At 32.5% G+C, this 22,543-nt stretch overlaps 1 protein-coding gene across 1 annotated transcript; it reads right to left on the bottom strand.

The window, feature by feature from the left end:
- Positions 1 to 149: 149 nt before the first annotated feature.
- On the bottom strand, positions 150 to 20,470 carry LOC143249663 (beta-1,4-mannosyl-glycoprotein 4-beta-N-acetylglucosaminyltransferase-like). Its single transcript, XM_076499938.1, has 3 exons — positions 20,365 to 20,470; positions 10,285 to 10,500; positions 150 to 9,790 (listed from the first exon to the last, which is right to left on the bottom strand). Exons 2-3 carry the CDS (start codon positions 10,321 to 10,323, stop codon positions 8,396 to 8,398), a joined length of 1,434 nt encoding a protein of 477 aa, XP_076356053.1. The 5' UTR covers positions 10,324 to 10,500; positions 20,365 to 20,470; the 3' UTR covers positions 150 to 8,395.
- Positions 20,471 to 22,543: the final 2,073 nt, after the last annotated feature.

The raw sequence follows: 22,543 nt of genomic DNA, 5'->3' as shown, positions 1-22,543 counted from the left end.
ATACCATTGTGAGGCAGATAACAGTAAATATAACATACATCCTAAATATTTTACATCGTGAAAGTAAATGAGTCACATAAAAATGTAGTGTAAACCATGTAATGTAAATATAAATTTATTGCAATTACAAGAGTAAGATGACTACCTTATCATTATTACAACCAAAAATTTTAATAATAAAAAAATACAAACACCATTTTAGTAACATGATTTGAAATCTGATATTACGAAGAACATGAAAGAAGTTTTAAAATTCTATACATTTGTATGCAATAATATAAGAAATACTTGACAAAGTTAGAAAATGTCTTGTCTCTATACCTCACAAATGACATCAGATAGAATAGTGGTAGTTTTCCTAAAGAATACACCACATGGAATGACAAAAAACTGAAGGTCTAATTCTCTGTATGTGTTGTCAATGTCTAATACCAAATATAACACAAGGGTCATCTTCATTGTATAGGCCAGGGGTCTCCAGACCTTTTGAGCCTGAGGGGTTGTGGTAAAATTAACTGGGGATATATAGATGACTGGAATACAACATTACTAATTTGAAAATATTTAAGATGCAAAATTCTTTTTTTAGCATTAGTGAGAAGCATGAAACTGGAGCTTTTCTGACAAAATTACACATAAGGTTCAAAGTTAGTGCTCCTTATCATCAAAAGTGACAGAAAATGCTCATCATGTAAGGCTGATTTGTAACTACATTTCACGTACTTCATCTTTGAAAATATCTTTTCACAGAAATAGCTACTGCCAAAAACTAAAATGAATCCATGATCAAAGTTTTTTTAAATGAACATATTGGTCATTTGGAAGGCATTTACAGAACTGTATCAGTTTCCCTTCTTTGTTTTTGTCCTTCAACATGTTGGATTGCAAATAAATCACTTTCATTTGAACTCCAGGTGACAGCTCATCAGTAACACAATAAAATGGTTTTTGGAAGATCCTTATTTCTGTTGCACTCGCATCAAAATTAATAAAATGTTCCTTTAACTGTAGTTTCAGAAATTGTGCAAATCTGTGTGGGAATGGGGATCCTGCTTCTTGCTTGAACTTTTCACAGCATGAAAAGTGTGTAAAGTAACTCATCAATTGGGACAGACAAATAAATAGTTTAGTCAAAATGCTTTCTCCTTGATGTACATATCACAGATAAGTATGGTTTTGCTTCATAATTTAAGATTGAATTCATTCAGGAATATGGTCAAGTCTACAGAAATAGCTAATTTCCAAAGCCATTCACTGTTTGTAACAATTGAGGATGGTTCTTTCCATTTAATAAATCTTCAATCTCAGTTCTCAGCTAAAAATTGCAACATAACCTTCCCACAACTAAGTCATTGAATTGAACTGTGGTAGGGCAAGTCAAGATATGTTGCTTCTTTTTCTGCCAAAAACTAACAGAACTGATAACAGTTGAGAATCCATGAGAGCAAATGAAGTTCACTGCTGAAACTACAGATCCAGATATTTTTCACAGTGCCTGCTGACGAGTAATGCAGTGAAGAACCACAGGCTTGGAATAACCTGTACTTTCAACAGCTTTGTAAACTTGCCCAACTAATTCTTTTCCTGCATCACATATATTTTTCCACCATCTGTTGTAACACACCTCAGCCATTTCCATTCCAGGTTGTATTGAGTTAATGATTTTTTAACCTCTAAAAATGTCCTCACCCTAAGTTGTTCCATGCATACTGCACCCAGAAGCTAATTCTTCAGTCACTTCAAAATTAATATTGACTCCACAAATAAACAACAATTGTAAAGTGTTGGGCATATCTGTTGACTCATCAAGTGCGATGGAAAAGCACTAACTCTTTGGCCTTGTCTTTCTGCTGAGACACGATATTACTTCCAATGTCCTCAAATCTAGGAGTAACTGTACTTTCTGAAAGGCTAATAGTCTTAAATGTCTACTTTTTATGGGCACATTTCTTCAGCTGCTTCAATCACACATAATTTAATTAGCTCACTATCAGTAAATGGTTTTCCTCACTTGACTAACAGGTGTGTCACTTGGAAACTTGCTCTTGTTGCAGCTTCATTCTAGGCGTTCTTCCTCTTGTGATATGTTTCAAGGTTTTGAATTTGTCTAAAAATAGCTTTCCCATGAACTAAGAATAGTTTGATGAGTGCTTGGTTTGGATAATGTCTATGAATGTAGTATTCTTTTAGCACTGTAATAATCTTGTTGCATATTAAGCACATAGTTTTTTTGTGTGATTCAATAATGAAGTAGTCCATACTCCACTGTTCTTTAAAAACATGACATTCAGAGTCAACTTTTCTCTTCTTCCCTAGTCCTGACATAATAATTAGGAATAGCTACAAACTCAAACATAAAGTAAACAGCAGCATTCAATGACACATGCTGAGGTACACAGGCAGGCATAGAAAGAAATATGTTGCTTTAGGGCACTGGAACGATAAGTCAAATGACACAAAACTAAGTAATATGGCATTTTCTAGCAAAAAGAAAAGTGTATCGCACTTAGACTGGCTTTTGCTCAATTATGTTTTATTTGTTATTTTTATATCATTAAAAATGAAAATGATAACAATATCATTATATCATTTTATTAGTTTAATAAACTGTTGACAGGCCATATAGCAACTAGATTGGCTTTTGCTCATTTACATTTTATTTTTTGCTTTTATAATTTACGAAAACTATATTATGACTTTAATATACTTATGGCAGGCCAGATAAACTGAAGTCGTAAGTTGGATGTGGCCCGCTGGCCTTGGAGAACCCTGGTATAGACAAAGCTAAAACAACTGGTAAACAATAACTAAGTAGGTAGTGCAATCTATCTTATAAACTTTGTACTATCTGACAACAGAATCCTGTGGCAGGAAATAATGATCAAAACAATGCAATGTAGATGTTAAAATATAACAGTTAATAAGTAATAAATGAGAATATTAAAATTTTGATGTTTCTATGTTTTAAGTATCACATGGTTCATTTTTTACAAGTGTTCGGACCCTTAGGGCTAAAAAAAATTAAGTGCTATCACAAAAGCCGAAAGGGAAAAAATTAATCACACATTACATAAGTTTCAATACTGGTAAGTAATACTATTAAACCTTCAAATAAACTACGAGAACTAAAATGTTTTTTTGACAAAAAATACATTTAGACAATACCATTTTAAATTTAAAGCTGTAACAAAAGATAGATTTTTAAATTCAAAAGTACAGAATACAATGCCAAACAAAGGTTCAAATTTGGTTAGTATGAATTTGCACAATTTACCATTATTATTACTTTATGTTTGAAAACTTTTACTTTATAATTAATACACAAAAAATAAATGAAACACCCACATTTAAAAACATATACAAGTATGCTTTCATATTTTAAAATATACATTGTTTATGTACACACATTTGATGCTGCATGAAATAACCAAACAGCTACATACAGTAAACTTGCATTCAAGTTAAGTCTATACTTAACAAAAATTTAGTAAACATACCTAATAAACATAATAAGTAGCAAAACATCAGAGTAACATTAACAGTTTGATTATAAAATAACTATGGATTTTCAACTGTAACAAAAATGTTACAAAAGAGAATATTAACAGCCACATTAATGAAACATATGTCTTAGTAGGTGTACACTTACAGTGGTGCTACCTTTTCAATGATAAAATTCTAAATGTAATTGTATAACTTACATTCCATACTATCATACCATAGCAATTTTCTTGTGTCATGTTCCTTACTCATTCAGTACACTTTACTTAAACAATGCAGCTGGTAACCATAAATCCATGCTTTACCTGTAGCTTTATAAGCTTTTTTTTTTTTTTTACTTCAAAGCTGCACATGTGGACTATGTATGCTGTCTGCCACTCAGGTCAAATCCCTAACTGTAGTGTAATAAATTCTTGTACCTACAACTAAGCCACTGCTAACAGTAATAAGACTGAAAATTTTCTATGATAATCATATTATGCAGTCTTATAAGATTAGAGAAATAACATCTGTCATCCAAAACGTTGGTTTGTTATTTATATGAGCTGCTTCTCTAATGCTACAAACAGGACAGATTTGGTAATAATTCTTTGTAAATAAACACTTTAAAATATTACAGCTGTTTAAAAATCTATTATACAAGAAAGTTAATTCTCACAACTTTGACTATGATATAAATTATCATGTATAAATAATTACAAACCCATTAAAACATTTTCAAAAGCTTTAAAAATCAAAATGACGAAAATGGGTCTTGTGGTATCAACTTCAGAGTCACGTGCTGCTCTTCTGCTTAAGTTCTGCTATCTTATCCAGATTCTTCGACAATGGTACACCTCTCAATTAAGGTGATGCAAGTGTAGGTTTTATAATGTTAATGGGAGTACAAAACTTTTTCATATCAGTTAAACAAATCAAAGAGACTGTCTGTAATTCAATCAAACACTCAAAATCACAACTCAGTACTGTCTCACACAATCAAACATCGAAATATGAGATTGATATAGCTAAACTTTAAACTTTCAGTTTTTTAAGGCCTAAATCCCTGTACATCAGCTTAGTGTATGTAACATACACTCACTCACCCATTCATACACTATGTAAGTGCATGGGTACATTCACACTGCAAAATCATAATGTGTGTATTTGCCTCTGTTTAAGTTTATCTTGTTTTGAGAACTAATAAAAATTAGTATTTTATCAATTTTACTTCTAGCGTAAACAACCTCAATTTTATGGTACTTATGACAACATATCTATTTAAATTAGAATAACATTGCATTAAGTCTGAATCACTAGTTATGATTCTATACAACAATAAATTTAAATGTATGCATCTTTTTTTGTTTGCATAGCATCAAGCTACATACATACACAGTAATTTTTTAATACAAAGTTTGTACAGCAATGATAGTTTACAATAAGTGCATAATTTTGCTTGATATATTATTATTGTTACGAAAATTGTAATATAAAATAAAAAAGTATATTTCATAACATAAATTTTTGTTAACATTTAAAATAAATTCTCTCTTTGACAGCCAACAACTTTATGGATAATACTCAAAAGAAAAGGTAAGAATAAATTTTTTGGTTAAAATAAATATCAAACAGGTACTTACCCTTGAAATACTGAAACCTTTCCCTGATGACTTACTGTCATGCTGTAAACAACCACGCAGCTCAAGGTCTGAGTGCCCTTAATGCAATGCAGAGCATGCATCAACTTACCCATAATTCTCCACTTTCCCTCCATATGTAAGCCCTGTTTTCCAGCCACAATTCAGATATTCTTGCTGCCATTTGTGCTGTTGAGTTTGCTCCATCCATGCTGTTCCATCTTGTGTATCATAATATACTCAAACTCCTTAAAAGTGAATTTTGAGATATATTACATCAAATTTGCCATCTGGCAATGTATCTGGCATTCAAGTCTCAGTATCCATTGCAGAACATCAAACAGGTTAGTTTGTGGATGAATTAAAATACATTTTCAAACTTCTATCCTCATCACATTAGTCTTTTCAGCTTCAGGAATAATTGTTTGCCAGCTATGGTTATTTACCAAGCCATATGGAAGCCAAAGCAGCAGAGTTATTCTATATTACCTGCCTATTTACCACTTAGGCCTACATATATATTACATAGCAATTCAAGTTTGTTTCTCTTTGTTTTCCCAACAACTTCTGTTTGGAACTACAGCTATGAGTAATTTCACTGAGCAATACAAAGAAAGTTTCTCTTTTTTAGGGTATTAATGTTTATAGAGTTTATTGCAACTAGAGTTTTTGTAGGTGATTACTTACCCCTACATTTGCCCTTATCACAAACAAATATCTGCACTCTCTCCTTTTTTTTCTTGGATGTTCTAAATTTATTTAAATTAGTCAAGTTAGAACTTTAATATGCTATTTCAACTTCAGCATTTTTCCTATATACAGTTTAACCCTTTATAGTGGTGCTTTATTAAGGAATGGTGTCTTGGGTAAGTACGTTTCCAACTCCTATGTGTACATCCTAGCATAGCATTACAGATATTCAAGGTGAAATGCCCTTTATAAATAGATATCTTATAGCTCCAGCAATAAACATACTTTTTATGTTTTCCTTTTTTTTTATTATTTACAAAGCACTGTCCACGAATTGTTGAGCTCCACCCTTGAGATTGCTTAAGACTACTTGGTTCTCTGTACACACCATCTGATTTTGCAAGTTTTATAAATCAATAGCCTTTTCAGATGTGGATGAAGAGGGATAAAGCATCTGGAGTATCATCATTCATAATTTTTTACTAATCTGTGCTCCCAAGAACCTTCCACTACAGGTACAAAAACAATATTCTTCATACATGTGTACATCACCATCCATACTCCTATCATTGAATCTTCAGGTAAATACAATATCTCCTTAACCAGCTGCCTTTTAAGTTTAAACTATAGGGTATGAAGTATAAAGATGTACTTTGTTCAAAGAATGCTTTCATTCTATGTATCCTAACATTTAGTCTTCACATAAGGCTGGTTGATTCTAACCACTTTCTTTTAAATCTTGTTCTTTGAGTATCTCTGGTTCTGGATTCTGCTCTGGCATGGTCTAAGTTATCACTTTCCTACAGTGTAACCTATAATTTTTGTCTCATCTTGATCACCTCCACTTCCTACCTCATGTTTGGTGTGGGTATTTTAGCTTGCTGTATTTCAAAGATAAATTTATGGTGCTTACATTTGAAATACATCCTCCTATCACAAATGCAACAAGATATGTGATTTTCCATCACAACTGCAACTTAGACATAAATTGTGGAGAAAGTACAGCATATAAAGTCTCCTAATACATATGCAATAAATCACATGGAAGGTAGGAGAGCAGGTATTAATGAGAGTAAGTTAACACATGCTATGCAATACATTAAGGAGATTAAAAATCCTGGGTCACGTGCTTATTGACAGCAAGGACAGCAACTCAACAGAGAATGGCTTTCTACATTTCAAAGGTAAACTACCAGATCCAAAACAACTGATTGTGTTCTTTCAACTGGGAAGATAAATATTTACAATATGAGCAATTTTATCTTACTGCACTGATTAACATTTGTTCTCAATGTAGGTAGAAGTGCTATGTAGTTACAATTTATTAATAGCACTCTCATTTGAAACTCAATAAAAAGTTTCATCACTCTTATTCAAATATACATTATTTATTAATTTAAACAACAACAAAAAATATTTTTCATGATGTCTATGCAAAATATAGGGTCAACTCCAGAAGTAACTGTACATTTTATAGATTTCTTCATCAGTCTATGACCAAAATTTGTCATTTATCTTGCACAAAAAGTTAAATAGCCTACTTAAAGCAATTAAAATCAGTCAGGTCATCTGAAACTCAGGCCTTTGTAAGAAAATAGACTACTGTTATCACCAAGACAGAAAAAGTTGATTTTCATTAGTTGAGAAGACAAATTAGAATGTGAAAAAAATATATATCACATCAGTGAATATAAATATAAAACTTCAAGTCAACACAAAGAAGTAAATATTATGCAACTCAAGAAGTTTGTGACACTTTCTCCATTTCTACATACTGAGGTATCGTAGTTTAAAAAAAACAACAACATAACAATGTAAGATTCTGCCACGATATCTAGAATGCAAGAGCTACCAATGTTGTCATCTGCCAATATGGTATACACACACACACAGTCAAGTCTGGGACTGATATTTAAATGTAATGAATCAATGAGAAAAAAAAAACTATTATGAATAAGGTCACTCTTAGGACAGCTGGTATTGGTATTAATACTTTTACTATAAAGCAGAGAACAACATTTCAACCTTCTTAGGTCAAAACATTGTTCTCTGCCTTACTAGTAAGAGTTTATACCCACACCAGCCATTTTGAGATACGTTTTTACTTTTACATGCATAATCATGACTTTTCAATACAATAACTTAAAAATTTCTTTTTAAAAACAATTTTTAATTAATTCCAAAAATATATAATGAGCCTTTACTAAATTTTAAAAATAACCAAATTTAATAGTCACTTCCAAGAATAGTATATTATTAACTACACCAATACTTAATTTTGTCTTATATGCCATAAATGGACTCTGAGTGAGTACTTGACAAATCTTGGATAGAATGAAATTTTAGTCACACTACAACAAACTACTTGTTCAGGCACTAAATACATACTCATTAGTGACATTATTAGAAACTAACATTAAGCCTAATGTACCAATTTCTGTTATTTGTAACAGCCTATATACCGGAATACTGATTTTCAATATTCTACCATATTTTATTTTACATGTATCTATAATGACACTCTGAAAGTACAATGATTAATAATTTAGTTTCTCAATCCAAACAAATTGGTGTGTAACTTAAACTTAGTTCACAGTTTCATTTCTCACTGGTTGTACACGTTCACTAATATCTCCTAATAAGAAATCAAACCTTTTTTTATTCAGAAGAACGTAAGAAGGGGCATAGTATTGATCATTTTCTGATTGAAATACTTGATGCCCAAAGGATGACTTGTCCAGTGACATTCCTGATTTGGCAAACATCTCAATGGCAAGTGATGTATTATCATTTACTAAGCTATCAAACACCTGAGGAACACCCATTGGTTTGTTTGGACACTGCTGGTCAATAAGAGCTTTCCTCAGTTCTGGTGGTCGAAGACACCATCGACAACTCCAACCGGCTGGTGTCTTCAGAGACCCAACTTTCCAGTATTTTTCCTTTTTAAAGTTCATCTGCAAATTTGTTAACAGTTTTGAATTTGTATCACACTTCCTTTTTTGCAACTTATTTATATCATAGTCACAGTACGAACTGAAAAATGTAAAGGAACATGCCATTAATCTCACTTCACTCCTGTTACTATTGATCTTGTAGCTTGGTACAGACTCAAGCATTGCAAAATTATACATTACAGTCCTTAAATGGAAACCAACTGGTTCTGGAAAGCCATCATAGAGTTTGAAGAAAAGAAGAACATCACGAGAAGGAATATCTGACATTTTAGAAAATATGAGCATGTCATCAGGACGAAAATCTGATAACATTTTTAAACCATTCTTCCATAATTCCATCTGAGATACATACTCCCATGCACTATCTTCTATGGATTCAAACCCTAAAGAACTAATATCATTTATAGAAACATAAATAATTTTACTGTGAAACTTCTTAAGAAATCCTTCTTGTAGTTTGGAGAAAAGAGGTGGAGGAGAGTCATCTTCCATAGTAGAACAGTTCTGTTCTGCTACAAGAAATGCATCCACTGAACTGTTCAACTCATTGACACGGATTTCCAAGAGATCATAATCTATTGTGAAGACAACACCATTGATAACTCTCCTGGGGCGATCACGTCTTTTAATCCATACTCCTGGTCTAGTACCATCCAGTAATAACTCTGAACTCCACACAGATTCTGGAAGACCACAATCTACACCATACCAACCAGTCAAGCAAATACATTTACTATCTTTTTTAGAGCTGATATAATTCAGTCCTTGGGTAAAGCACCATACATTTTCACTTATTTCAGTATATAAAGAATTCATGTCCTCTTGATGTGTTAGTGGTATATGAAACACACCTGACAGATGAAAGCTCTGATACATGTGTCCAGAAACAGAACTGTCACCAAACATGATAAATTGTGAATTCTTCTTTCCAGAATAGTAGTGCCAAATCAAAAAACCCTGAACCAATGCAAGTAGAAATAAGATTTTCTTCATTGCACCAGTAGGGAAGTGGCCACAACATATCTGAAAATAAAGTAAGTTTATATTTTCAGCTTATGAATACATACATATACCTTAAAACTCTGAATTGCAGTTATGATTGAAACACCTTCAATTAATGAATTATAACATCAACACATATGTAATACAATCTGTAAGTGTAGAGACAGACAGACACACACACATATATATACATAAACACTTATAACAAAAAGTAAATGTACGATATTAACCTATTCAAAAATATTCTGCTAAGGAAACATTTTACTGCAATACTATTACATAAACTAACTGCCTAATCTTCATTAAAGGAAAAGTATAATTTCAGGTAATTCAAAACCTTCTCTGTACTTTATCCAACTACCAGTCTCATCTTGTTTATTAAACTTCTGAAGTACAAAAATTATAATCTTGCAGCCTTACATTTCACAATACAATATATAACACCTAAAAGATACATTTCAAACACGATTTCAGAAAAAAAATGGTATCACATAAATCCTCAACTACATCCCCACCTGATTCAAAATGAAACATCTTCCTGTGGCTGCCATCATGTCCTGTTACAGGTATACATCAACATAGAAGTGTTTATAAGGTCACTGGCAAGTGGTACACCAACTACCTCCTCATAATAGCAGGTGCATGTAAGCTTAAAGTTTTGAAACTACAGATGTTGGCTGAAGTTTAGTTTTAACTGCAGATAACATCTTTGTATAGTTTTATTCTCCTTCCTAGAAAAGTTTAATTTAAATAATTTTTAAAGTATAAAATACTGCACTTGCTGCAACATGCGTTCAGGTTATGAAAAATTATGTACATGATTAATGTCAAAATATCAGCACAATCCACATATAAAAAACAACCAACATTATTTTTAAGAAAAAGTTTCACGTATTCCACTACTTCCACCCAAAGAAATAAAATTAATTAATTTTTATGTTAACTACAATTTTACCTTATGGTACATAGTTTCTGGAATAACCAACTTCAAACAAAAACAAATGTATTTTTTACACACAATCAAATGGAAATTTTGGAAGAATAAAAAAACATTTAGTATACTGATTTGGTTAATTATATAATTTAATATTACCCTGAAAATTAACATAACATGCAATTAAAAGTGAAAATGACTTGATAATAAGGTACAAAACATTCAACTAAAATATGTATATTTTGTTTTTTACACACTAAGAATTGATACTTCATTCTAATACTTTTGTAAATTAACACAGTAATGATTACTGTCAATAATATCAACAACTCAAACTACTATATCTTCTCTGATGAATGCTCCCACTAATGTAATATGATGCTGAAAATAAAAGTGAAAGGTATCGTCACAAGCTAACAGCATAAAAATAGACAAGTTCTAATTCAAATGTTGTTATACATTCTTTTTATGTAAGCTATCCATTAAAAATGATAGTTTAAATTATTATCACTCTTACTGTAATATAAAATCCCCAAAATTTAACTCTTACAGAGGAAAGTTTACTGCTTAACCCTATCACTATGAATCACAGGCCGTGTCATATTGCATTTGTTGATCTGCTTTCAAAATTTTATTGAACTACTATTTTATGAATGCATATCAGTAAGCTGTAGCTTATAACTCAACTTTAATTATGATATATTTTTATCTTAATTTAAAAGTAAATATTAAAACAAACTCTAAATACTGATATTTGTGTGTCACATGTTGAATGAAGCACCAGTTCAAATTAGATGTTTACAATATCCAAATACAAACTGTTGTTACTTACAAATTAGGAACTCAAATTACTGATATTGACAACCTATAAGATAAAATACGAATACTTTATATTTCCTATTTGTTTAGACCTTGCTATGCTTACCCACTAAAAGACATTGGCCCCACCCACCTCTTCCCCTTTTTGGAAACACTTCTTTATGTACACCTACATCTGTCTATGGCATGTGAATAACCAATAAAAGATTCAGAATGTCCCACACATGGTTCTTTAAGCCTCTTCAAATTATTTATGCAATAGACTCTTTGTTTTAATAGCTCAAAATTTCATTTTATTTAGACATAAATACAGCTTCATTACTAAGCTTGATAAACTATAATAGAATTTATAGCATTGATTTAATAATTTATTATTTTTGGTTATTTCAAACATATATATACCAAACACCCAAAACAAACTACTTAATTTCATACCCTCCACATGCAAGCAGTCTACAGTAAGTACTGAACAAGTTCAAAGTTCATAACTAGAACAGTTACTTTCTGCAATTCTTTATTTACTGTTCTATATTTCAAAAAAATAACTAAAATTTAAGAATGTATTTTAAATACTAATGTGTAGATATATGTACTAAAACTGAAATGTGACTGTAATTTGCAAAATATTAGTCCACAAGACAGCCAAGAGAGGTCACTCTGTAAAGACCAGTTTTATATTCTGGGTTATGGTAACGTGGTGCACATGCACTGTATCATTGTAACTTCTATAATGTTAGCCAGGCACAGTTAAAAGGTCAATGTAATGAAAATAGAATATAGATGAATACTGTTATGAAATTTAAACTATGATGACTAAGTATTTGTGTTATAAATTGTAGTCATTCTAGAATGAAAAAAGCATATAGTTATTTCCTAATTTTTAAGGAGGTTACGAAGTCAGTCAAATCAAACCATCTCATAAAGAGATACAGTAGTGAAAACGAGATAAAAAATAGTTTTTCTGTAAAATATTAATAATTATCTGGAGATTATAAAGATTTCACACGTTCCAATGCACAAAAGTATTTCTAAATACTTAAAGCAAAATTATCCTGCATGTTGGATAGCCAACATTGTGAAAGAGAAAATTTTAAAGTAAAATCTTTAATTAGTGATGATGAGAAAACCCACTTGTAGAGAAAAATATATGTAAAAATGGTTGGTTTGGGTTGAAAAAATTTTTCATGTAGAGGAGCGAACAATGTTTTGGCCTTCTTTGGTCATCATCAGGTTCACAAAGAAAGAAAGAGGTAACTGACTGATAGCTGACCACATGCTTGAAGGGGGTTGTGTAACTGGGTGTAGGAATGTAGAGGGCATGCTTAGATGTTAAATTATATTTATTAATATAGGTATAAAGGTGTTCCCCTTTGGTTTATTTTGAGCTTGAGTTGTTATATAAAGTAAGGCTTCTTTAATTTTGCATTTGTTTATGTTTGTTTCTTTATTATTTGAGTGTTTTCTATGGTTATGTTGTGTTTATTTGATTTGCAGTGTTCAAAAACATGTGAAGTGACTTTTTGTGTTCTGTGAATCTGGTTTCCATTTTTCTACTTGTTTCTCCAGTATAGAAGTCATAGCAGTTATCACATTGTATTTTATAAATAACGTTAGTGTGGTGTTTGTCAGTGTAGTTTTTACATAGTATAGACCTCAGTTTTGTGCCTGGTTTTGAATAAATTTGGTATTAACTGGAATGTCATATTTTGTTACTAGATTTTGCCAAATGTTGGTTATTTTTCTGCTGATGTCGGGAATATATGGTATGCAGCAGTATATGGTTTCGTGATTTTTTAATTTGTGGGACATATTTACTTTTGTTGGTTGATTTTGCTTTCTGTCTGTGTGTGTGCATATATGTTTTCTATGATTTGTGGAGGAACCTTATTGATGTTGATGAAGTATTGTGTGATCAGCTACCAGTCAGTAACCTCTTTCTTTCTTTGTAAACCTGACAATGACTGAAGAAGATCGAAACGTTGTTCGCTCCTCTACATAAAAACATTTTCTCAACCCAAACCAGCCATTTTTACATATATAAAACCTTTAATTCAAAAATATTAATACTTAATTTAAAACCTGACATTTTGTAAATGAAAGCCTTGAAATGTTTACCAATAACCTGCAGAATTTTGTAAGCATGAGAGTACATTATTAAAAATTATATTATATTAACTCTCCTAGATATTTTTACAGTTATGAGCTGCAATGATCCCACCCAGTCCATAATGGAAGTGTTAATGTCGTAATATAGAAAATTAGTGTTTAGACCTCATACCTCTCCTTCCATCATCAATGATGTACTATGTGATGGTTCTGAAATTTCCACTGCAGATGACTTTTATAAAATACTCTGAGAACATTGTTTACAAGCTTCTTAAAGCCCATTGGCAACTAACGCAGTATTCCGAAGGCATGCTTGCCAAAAGGACCAATCCTCACAGAATTTTAGTTTTTGCAATACAAATCAAATTTTAATGAATAAACCAATTTGTAGGTCTAAAACAGATAAAGGCAATCTCAAATGAAAAATTTAAATGGTATGTCTTGGTGGAGTTTCTGGGGACCAGCCATCACTGATGGCTTGCTCTCATTTTAAACACAGATTTCAATCAAGATTGTTGGGTACAGCTCATTACAATGGCTCAGTGTTAAGATAATTTTGTTGACTTGAAGTTTTAAACATGTTTAGTGAGTAATGGATATAACATTTGTTGTCATACGCTATGGAACAAAAATTTTGATTGCCCATCCCCTCAGTAGAGCTAGACTCCCACGTCCAATCTTGATGCATAAATATGATGTTAGTAGTAAAAATGCAAACACAAAAATATTAGGGAAATGATGATAAACATTATACATTCATTTGTGAATAACTGAATCCTTTTAGGTCATATCACAGGATGGTTTATCAGAAAACCTCACAAATTTTACCAAACAATTAACATTTTAAATGTTAAGAAAAAAAAAAAAAAAAAAGGAGACATCAGACCATTAGGCTTTCAGTCTAATGGGCCTTTCAACTAATGGATCATCACCAGTCCATCAACCATATATGGATGACAACTTCTAAGGATAGTAGTCTTATATAAATATATTAAAAAAGTTTATCTGGAATATTTATTGATTCTGCATATGCTTAACTTACCATTACAGCATAAACCTGTAACCTCAGAAAATCCCTAAGGAAAAAAAAATTGAGTGACATTTTTTGGAGTGTTAAGTTTTCAGAAAAATGGTATTAAATTGCCCAAACCTTTGCAGACACTTAAGTATACATGTGGTATACATGGGTTTCATCAAAGTGATAACACATTTCCAGTTTTCACATGTTAGATAATATTTATAAGCTTCAAACAGCTGGACTTCTATTTGGGTACTTCATCAAAGATGCACATTTTTATTATTGCAGAACAGGAAAACTTTGCATCAGCAGGAATCAATTTTATATATCCCATCTGTACCGACAAAGCACCACACTTTAAATGACCTGCTTACTGAATGACATGCCTAAAGTAACTTTGTGAAAGACTGTTGTATTAAAAGGGGATGTAGCAAATTAAGGAAAGAAATGAAGAAATGCAAGAAGTGAAACAAGGTTATGGTAACTGGTGCTTTGGAGAAAGATGAGAATGAAACACTGGGTTTGTAATACTATATAGCAGTAAAACAGATAAGATATATATAAAGTCAAAATCAATTAGCATTGAGATACAAGTCTAACAGATTTGAGCCTTTAGCTGCTTGCAATGAGAAAAGAGCAGATCAAAAGTAGATTGTGCTGCTATAAAAGAAAAAAAATTTTTATTTTGGCACAATGAAAGGTAAAATCTTTATTTGCAGTTACAGTCATTTAGTTTCAATAATAGTAACTGTGTTAATGGATCTAGTCAGCTGTAATTAAAGATTTTAACTTTCATAGTGCCAAAGAACATTGGTCTGTTTTTTTTGGTTTTGGTTTTTTACTCTTAATGATTGAGATGTTTATATACTGATTAGTTGATTGTATTTTATGGTGTAAAGCAACAGGACTATCTGCACCAAACACACTGTAAAATAAATTGAGTTAAAGCCAAAAAAAACCTCCAAAAACAGGTAAAAACTTGAATAAAATTGAAAAGGCCAAAGGCTCATAAAAATTTAAACACAATTAAATTTGATAGTGTCACCATCACCAATGACACTGTCCAATGTAATAGGTAAGCTCATGGAAAAAAATGTCAAAAATGATTCCACCAAGCAGTTGTAATGATGGCACAACAGTAAAACATTGGCAACTGTGACTTGAGTGTCATGGAAGTCACACACTGGTGGATCAGACCCAGGACAACTTCCTTCTTACAATTCTGATGGAAACAAAACAGCCAAAAACCAACAGAAGGCTTAATATGGAAAAGCTTATCATGTTGATTACACCAAGTTAACTACCAACTGGCATGAAAATGAGCCTTCAGAAAAGAACTGTAATCCACACACAGAACAGGCATGGCTGTGAACTTGTTTCTGCAAATACTGACATGGCCGAGTATCCAGAAAAAATGGATATTAATGGAAGATAAAGAAAAATGGGTCTGTTGTTATGAATATCAATGAGTACAGGGAGAACATTAACATCAAGTGATTCCAGGGCCAATAGAGAGCTAAGATTCATTCTGAATAGTATAATCTATATGCTGCATAGCTTCTAAATGATCCAGGGCAAGCAAAATGGCATACAACTCACCAGTGAATACATAAACTGCAGAAAGAATCCTGTGAAGAACCAGTGAGCCATAACAAACCATGGTAGAGCCTGTAGAGTCACCTGATTTTGAACTATCCATAAGTAGGAATAAAAGGATGCATTAAAAATGTTTAACAAAGAGAAGATGGTACTGCCAATTAAATGTATCCACTTTCTTCATGAGATTCAAGGAAAAGTCACATCTGGAGATGATAATGAGCCACAGTGGGATGGGCTGATCATTGGAGAACAAAGTCACATCTGGAGATGATAATGAGCCACAGTGGGATGGGCTGATCATTGGGGAACAAAGTCACATCTGGAGATGATAATGAGCCACAGTGGGATGGGCTGATCATTGGGGAACAAAGTCACATCTGGAGATGATAATGAGCCACAGTGGGATGGGCTGATCATTGGGAACAAAGTCACATCTGGAGATGATAATGAGCCACAGTGGGATGGCTGGGGAACAAAGTCACATCTGGAGATGATAATTGGGATGGGCTGATCATTGGGGAACAAAGTCACATCTGGAGATGATAATGAGCCACAGTGGGATGGGCTGATCATTGGGGAACAAAGTCACATCTGGAGATGATAATGAGCCACAGTGGGATGGGCTGATCATTGGGGAACAAAGTCACATCTGGAGATGATAATGAGCCACAGTGGGATGGGCTGATCATTGGGGAACAAAGTCACATCTGGAGATGATAATGAGCCACAGTGGGATGGGCTGATCATTGGGGAACAAAGTCACATCTGGAGATGATAATGAGCCACAGTGGGATGGGCTGATCATTGGGGAACTTGGAATCTAGATTTAGGCCCTTCTGGTGGAAAAATGTATGCAAAAGGTTTTGGTAATTGAGAGCAGTCTGAAGTTGGCACTAAAGAAACTTCATATTCAACAACCAACATGAGATGTGAAAGTCCTTGACATAGAGCCCTTTTGCAACAGTAGAAAAAGGTATGTAGTGATTGCATTAATTCTGATAATAAAAAGTGTGACACTCAGGAGATAGCCCTGAGAAATTACAAGTTCCTGTGGAAAAGAATAAAAAAGAGTAGAACCAACATGAACTTGTAATTCCTCAGGGCTGTCATGTACTGTTGTTAGCCTTCTCAAGGTCAAAGGACATGGAAGCAAAATGATCTCTCTTGAGGAAGGCTTCTCTGATTAAGGTTTCAAGTTCAAATCAGGTAGAGTGCTGCTGACAGAACCCACACTGGATGGGCAAGAGAAGGTTGTTTGATTCAAGGAACCAAACAAAACAAGCATAAACTGTAGAGAGACAGCTAGTCAAAGCAACTGGATGACAATTGGAGGGAATTTTGGAATCCTTCTTTGGTTTGGACAAAGAGAAGACAATAACCTGATGCCAAATATTAGCAGGAAAAACATTCTGCCAGATACAGTTAAAATCAACCAGAAGAATAGTAAGAGAGGCAGGAGACAGATAGTACATCTCATAGTGAACATCATCAAGCCCAAATGATGTACTGCCACACCAATGAGAAGCACATTCATGTTCCATCAGTGCAACAGGGTGATTATAGTCATAAAGACAATTAGCTCAAAAGGAAAGAAGTGATTGTTCTACCCAAGAAGGTGGGTGAAGAAACAGAAGTGCTGGATACATAAAAAAAAAAAGCTCTCACAAAGAATTGGCAATATTCTGTACATCAGCAACTTCCTGGCCATTGGAAAGCAAGATGGAAAGAATACTTCCCACTGACCTTCCAAATCTTGTCCCATATGACTTTTGAACTAGCAGTAGAAAAGATGCTAGTGGTAAACTAATCCAAGATTCTGTTTAGATTTGACATTCAACCTGCCAAGCATGAGCATGGGCCTCTTGGAAAGCAATGTAGTTTGAAAGAGTCAGATACCTCTGAAGGGTGTCCCAAGCCCATTTCTAAACCTGTTGTGCCTCCTGGCAGGCAGGTCTCCACCACAGATAAGGATACAGTGGAAAATGTGTTGAAGTCTGAGGAATATAATGAGCAGGATCCTCTCCTCCCCTTCACAGGCCAACATAAACAGCAAATGCACGGGTGGATGCTCAGATCCCAGAGGAAGTAAACTGAAAAACAGAACCTTCTCTTTGAGGTCCCATCACCACGTAAAGACATCCACACCAAGAGGTATAATGAGAAACTATTCAGAGTTGGAACCGTATCGTGGCTAGGACTAGAGTCTGCTTGTCAGTTGCCAAAGTACAAGAAATTAAAAAGCACATTGACAATTTAGTTTACATAATTTAGGGATGATGTTATCTTTCTATACAAATTACTAGTTAGGCCTCACTTGGAATATTGTGCATTTTTTGGACTTATCTAAAAAAGGATATACAACTGTTAAGAGGTCTACTTGTATAATTCAGAGGTTAAAAAGTTAATTTGTGAGGATAGGATAAGACCTATCAACTTATTTTCTCTAGGGGTAATCTTAAAGGGTTGTATATATCAGTGATCATGACAGTGATTTTTGATGATGATAGTTTGGTTTTGAATTTTGTGCAGCTAGTCATCACCACCCACCATCAATTATTGAGCTACTTTTTTTACCAACAAATAGTGGTATTGACCATCATATTATAACCCCCTACAGATGAAAGGGCAAGAATGTTTGGTGTGACAGGAATTAGAACCCATGACCCTTTAAGGATTGACAGGATATGGACTTCCAATTTCATGATGTATTTTGAAAACCACAAGACAAGAATACACATGCAAAGTTAGGTTCCAATTAAAACAGTTTTATTCTCCTAACAGGGTGATTACCTTATAGAACAAGTTGCCTTCAGCAGAAGTGGAGCAACTTAAAAATATAAACAATTTCCTAGAGAACAACAGGTAGAATTAAATGTTTTCTTGTTTTTTCAAGAATGGGTGTATAAGGTGGGCCATGAATGTCTACTCAATTCCTTGCTGTCTGTAATATTATATGTCATACTTCTTCAACAAATTGTAGAGTTAAAATACAACCACCATAGTTCAAATTTCTTGAGTGATATGTCAATCTAGATGCTCAACTCTGATTTGAATGTATAGATATACTTTGTATAGCAAGGAGAAATAATAATTAATGTACGAATAATTATATGTAACCTTATTAAGTCCTCATAATAGTTCCCAACTTTTTTACTCTTGACTTAAAGAAGATTAAGTTTAACTCTTGCTAAGATCTGAAACCTATTAGCTGAGAACTTAGCTATAATAGAGAATAATGTAATTATTGTTTTTGAATACAGTAACTGTAATTACATTTAACTACAGATGAACTCTTAACTGATAATTTTAAGATTTTAACAGGATTTAATTTTAATCCTCTTTCCCCCAATACTCTAATGTCTCCCCACATCAAATATGTTCTTTCTAATTAGTTTATTCACATAACTTTACAATTCACAAAATTACAACTCACTTTTCACATTTTGGCCATAATTTTTGCATCAACAACAAATTTGAATACATTGCTGTCAAAAAGCTACTTAAATAATTTACATGAACAACAAAGAAAACAGATCCACAAACAAATTTTCAACTGTTCTTACTTATCACATTATTTTAACTGGAAAAACATTTATTATCCCACTTTCTCTATACTAACAAAATTTTAACTTCTGTTATTTTCGTATATATTCTTTAAAAATTCCCCTTACAAATATCGTTTTGTTTAATAAGAATGACAGTGCACTATATAGTTTCTGCAATCAATGAGTCTATGTAAATTCAACTACAAAGATTAATTAGATCACGTGTGAAAGTACACGTAGGCAGTATTTAACTGTACGTTAATTGTTCCTTGTCGTGCCTTTTAATTTAAGTTACAAATATGCGGTTACACTAGCCACTAACATAAATGGAACTAGTAGCAGGGTTGTTAAGCCATATACTACCAATACTAGTAGAACTAATTTGTGATTAACATTTTATTTCCATATTTAGTTATTTGGAAGTTTGATTAAATTTTGTATTTATTCGAGCTTTCTAATTTTGCCAAATATTTATACAACTGAAAACTTAAGCTAATTACATTTCATTCACAAAATAAAATTATGCAAACAAAATAATGTCTTAGCTGTGACAGTTTCTTCGAAACAAACTTACGTTCCACTTTAATCATTCCACAATCATTGAAATTTCACCATCATGTACTAGAAGTTGTGAAACATTTACCTACATTGTACACAAGCAAACGCCCTCTGCTAACATCAATTTTTAATATAGACAATTATGATGCTGTCAGACTTCTAAACGAACAAAACGCAATAAAATAGATTAGCAATTTTTCAGTACATTATTACCTGTTTTGGATAAATTTTAAAACTCAAAAATATAGTTATTACTAAACTTCTTTTGAAGCATGATCGAATAATGTTATAACATTGATTCTGAACTAGTTAAGAACAAATTGAAAAGTTTAAAGAATAATGAAGGGCTCCGAGATCACATAATATTTCCTCAAGGGTCTTTAAGGAGGTCAAGGATTAGATATATGAGGCACTTGTTACTATTTTTTTGTTTTAAATAGTAAGCAAGTGTCAGAGAATTAAAAGTTAGCAAATGTTTCCCTATTTTTCAGAGAAGTTGATTAAAATTACCCCAGATTTTAAATTATATTTACAGAAATACTGAAAACAACTCTTTTAAATATTGTAATGTCATTGTAGAGATCTCTAGTCAGACCACATATGAAGTACTATGTCCAGTCTTGGGCTCCTTACCTCAGCGAGAACATTTAATTAATCTCTGGAAAGAGTTTAGGGAAAGGCTACTAAAATGATACCTTGGATGGAAAGGTTGTTATACGAAGATATATTAAGATATCTGAATTTTTTATATTTTAAGAAATTAAGAGTTAAAAGGGACTTGACTGAGATATCTAATATTGTTAAAGGAACTTTTATTGTCGATGCATAATCCGTTTTTCATACCTAATGATAATAATAGCAAGACTAGAAAACAAATATTAATTTTAGAATGGTAGTAGTTGTCTTCAACAAAAATGTTTTATTATTTTGTAGTTTGCTGATGTTGAAGAAAAGTCCGTCTTTGAAAGTACTTGTGTTATATGGTTTGATATTTTTGTCTAGCCGGTTATGATTATAGTTAATTACATGTAGTGCTTTCATAAATATTAGAAAGCATTGTTGTTGTTTTTTCAGTTACATATTCTTGTTGCTTGCGTTATTTTCGGCTTTCGACGATATAACTAATGAATGAAGTAGTTTTCAATAGTACCTATGTTTACATCCATGTTCGAGTGGTTTTTAATTTGTTCATCAATCTTGGCAAAACTACTTGATATTTTATAGATGTGATATTTCCAGGTAAAACTATTTCCCTTGCAAGGCGTGTCACAGGAGGAACAAGCGGGAAATTTATGGAGTAGCTATAACATATAACTTAAATGTATCCTCTGGAGTAGCGTTTCTCAAAGTGTGGTCATAGGACCACTGGGGCTCCCCGAGACCCATTTAGGGGAGCCGTGAGATCAAAACTATTTCCGTAATATAATTCCTTCAATGAAACGTTTTTGTATGCTTCCAACCGAGTGAGAGAATGAGAGTGAAAAACAAAAATAACGTCTTGGTACGTTTTGAGTCTCTCAGAAGAAAAGTTGTGTCTTCAAGTTCTAAGATTTTGTTCTCATGTTTTTGCATATATAAGCGTTATTATTTTGGATCAGACTTTTACTGAATTTATTTGAGATTTTTAATGAATTTTAATATGTATGGTCGATAAATTTGGACTTTTCTCTATTCTAGGAGTAAATGCATATAATAATCATACTTAAGCTTCAATAAATTGAAATCTAACATTCTAATAAAAAAATATGGAAGGAAAGATATAAGTGCAGAGAGAAATGAGAGAGCAAATAATTGTTCAATCGTTTGAGAAGTCAGTACACTTTGTTGTCTTATTTTGCAATAATATTTTTTTAAAAATTGAAAGCTTTTCTAAATTTTTAAATTTTATTATCTAAAACTTTTCTTATTTTTAATTTAATTATATTTTATTCTAAAATAAGAGAAAATTTATTTATAAAATATTTTTCTTATATTTAAGAATGGATCGTTGGTTTAAAAAAGGGAGATTAGAAGACTCGTTTTCTCAACACACAGCTGCACCGCCTACGTCCAAAGATGCTGAAGAAGATGATGAAACTGACATATCAGAAAATTCTCTGATTCATAGAAGGGAGGAATCTATTCCAAAAAAAATTGGGTGAAACTGTAAATGAGAAACGGAGATATGATGAAAGCTATGTTTCCCTCGGCTTTAT

This window comes from Tachypleus tridentatus, chromosome 4, assembly GCF_004210375.1.
Source record: "Tachypleus tridentatus isolate NWPU-2018 chromosome 4, ASM421037v1, whole genome shotgun sequence".
Classification (NCBI taxonomy): domain Eukaryota; kingdom Metazoa; phylum Arthropoda; class Merostomata; order Xiphosura; family Limulidae; genus Tachypleus; species Tachypleus tridentatus.
Note: the sequence above shows the minus strand (reverse complement) of the source record. Positions and strands in the feature narration are given on the sequence as shown.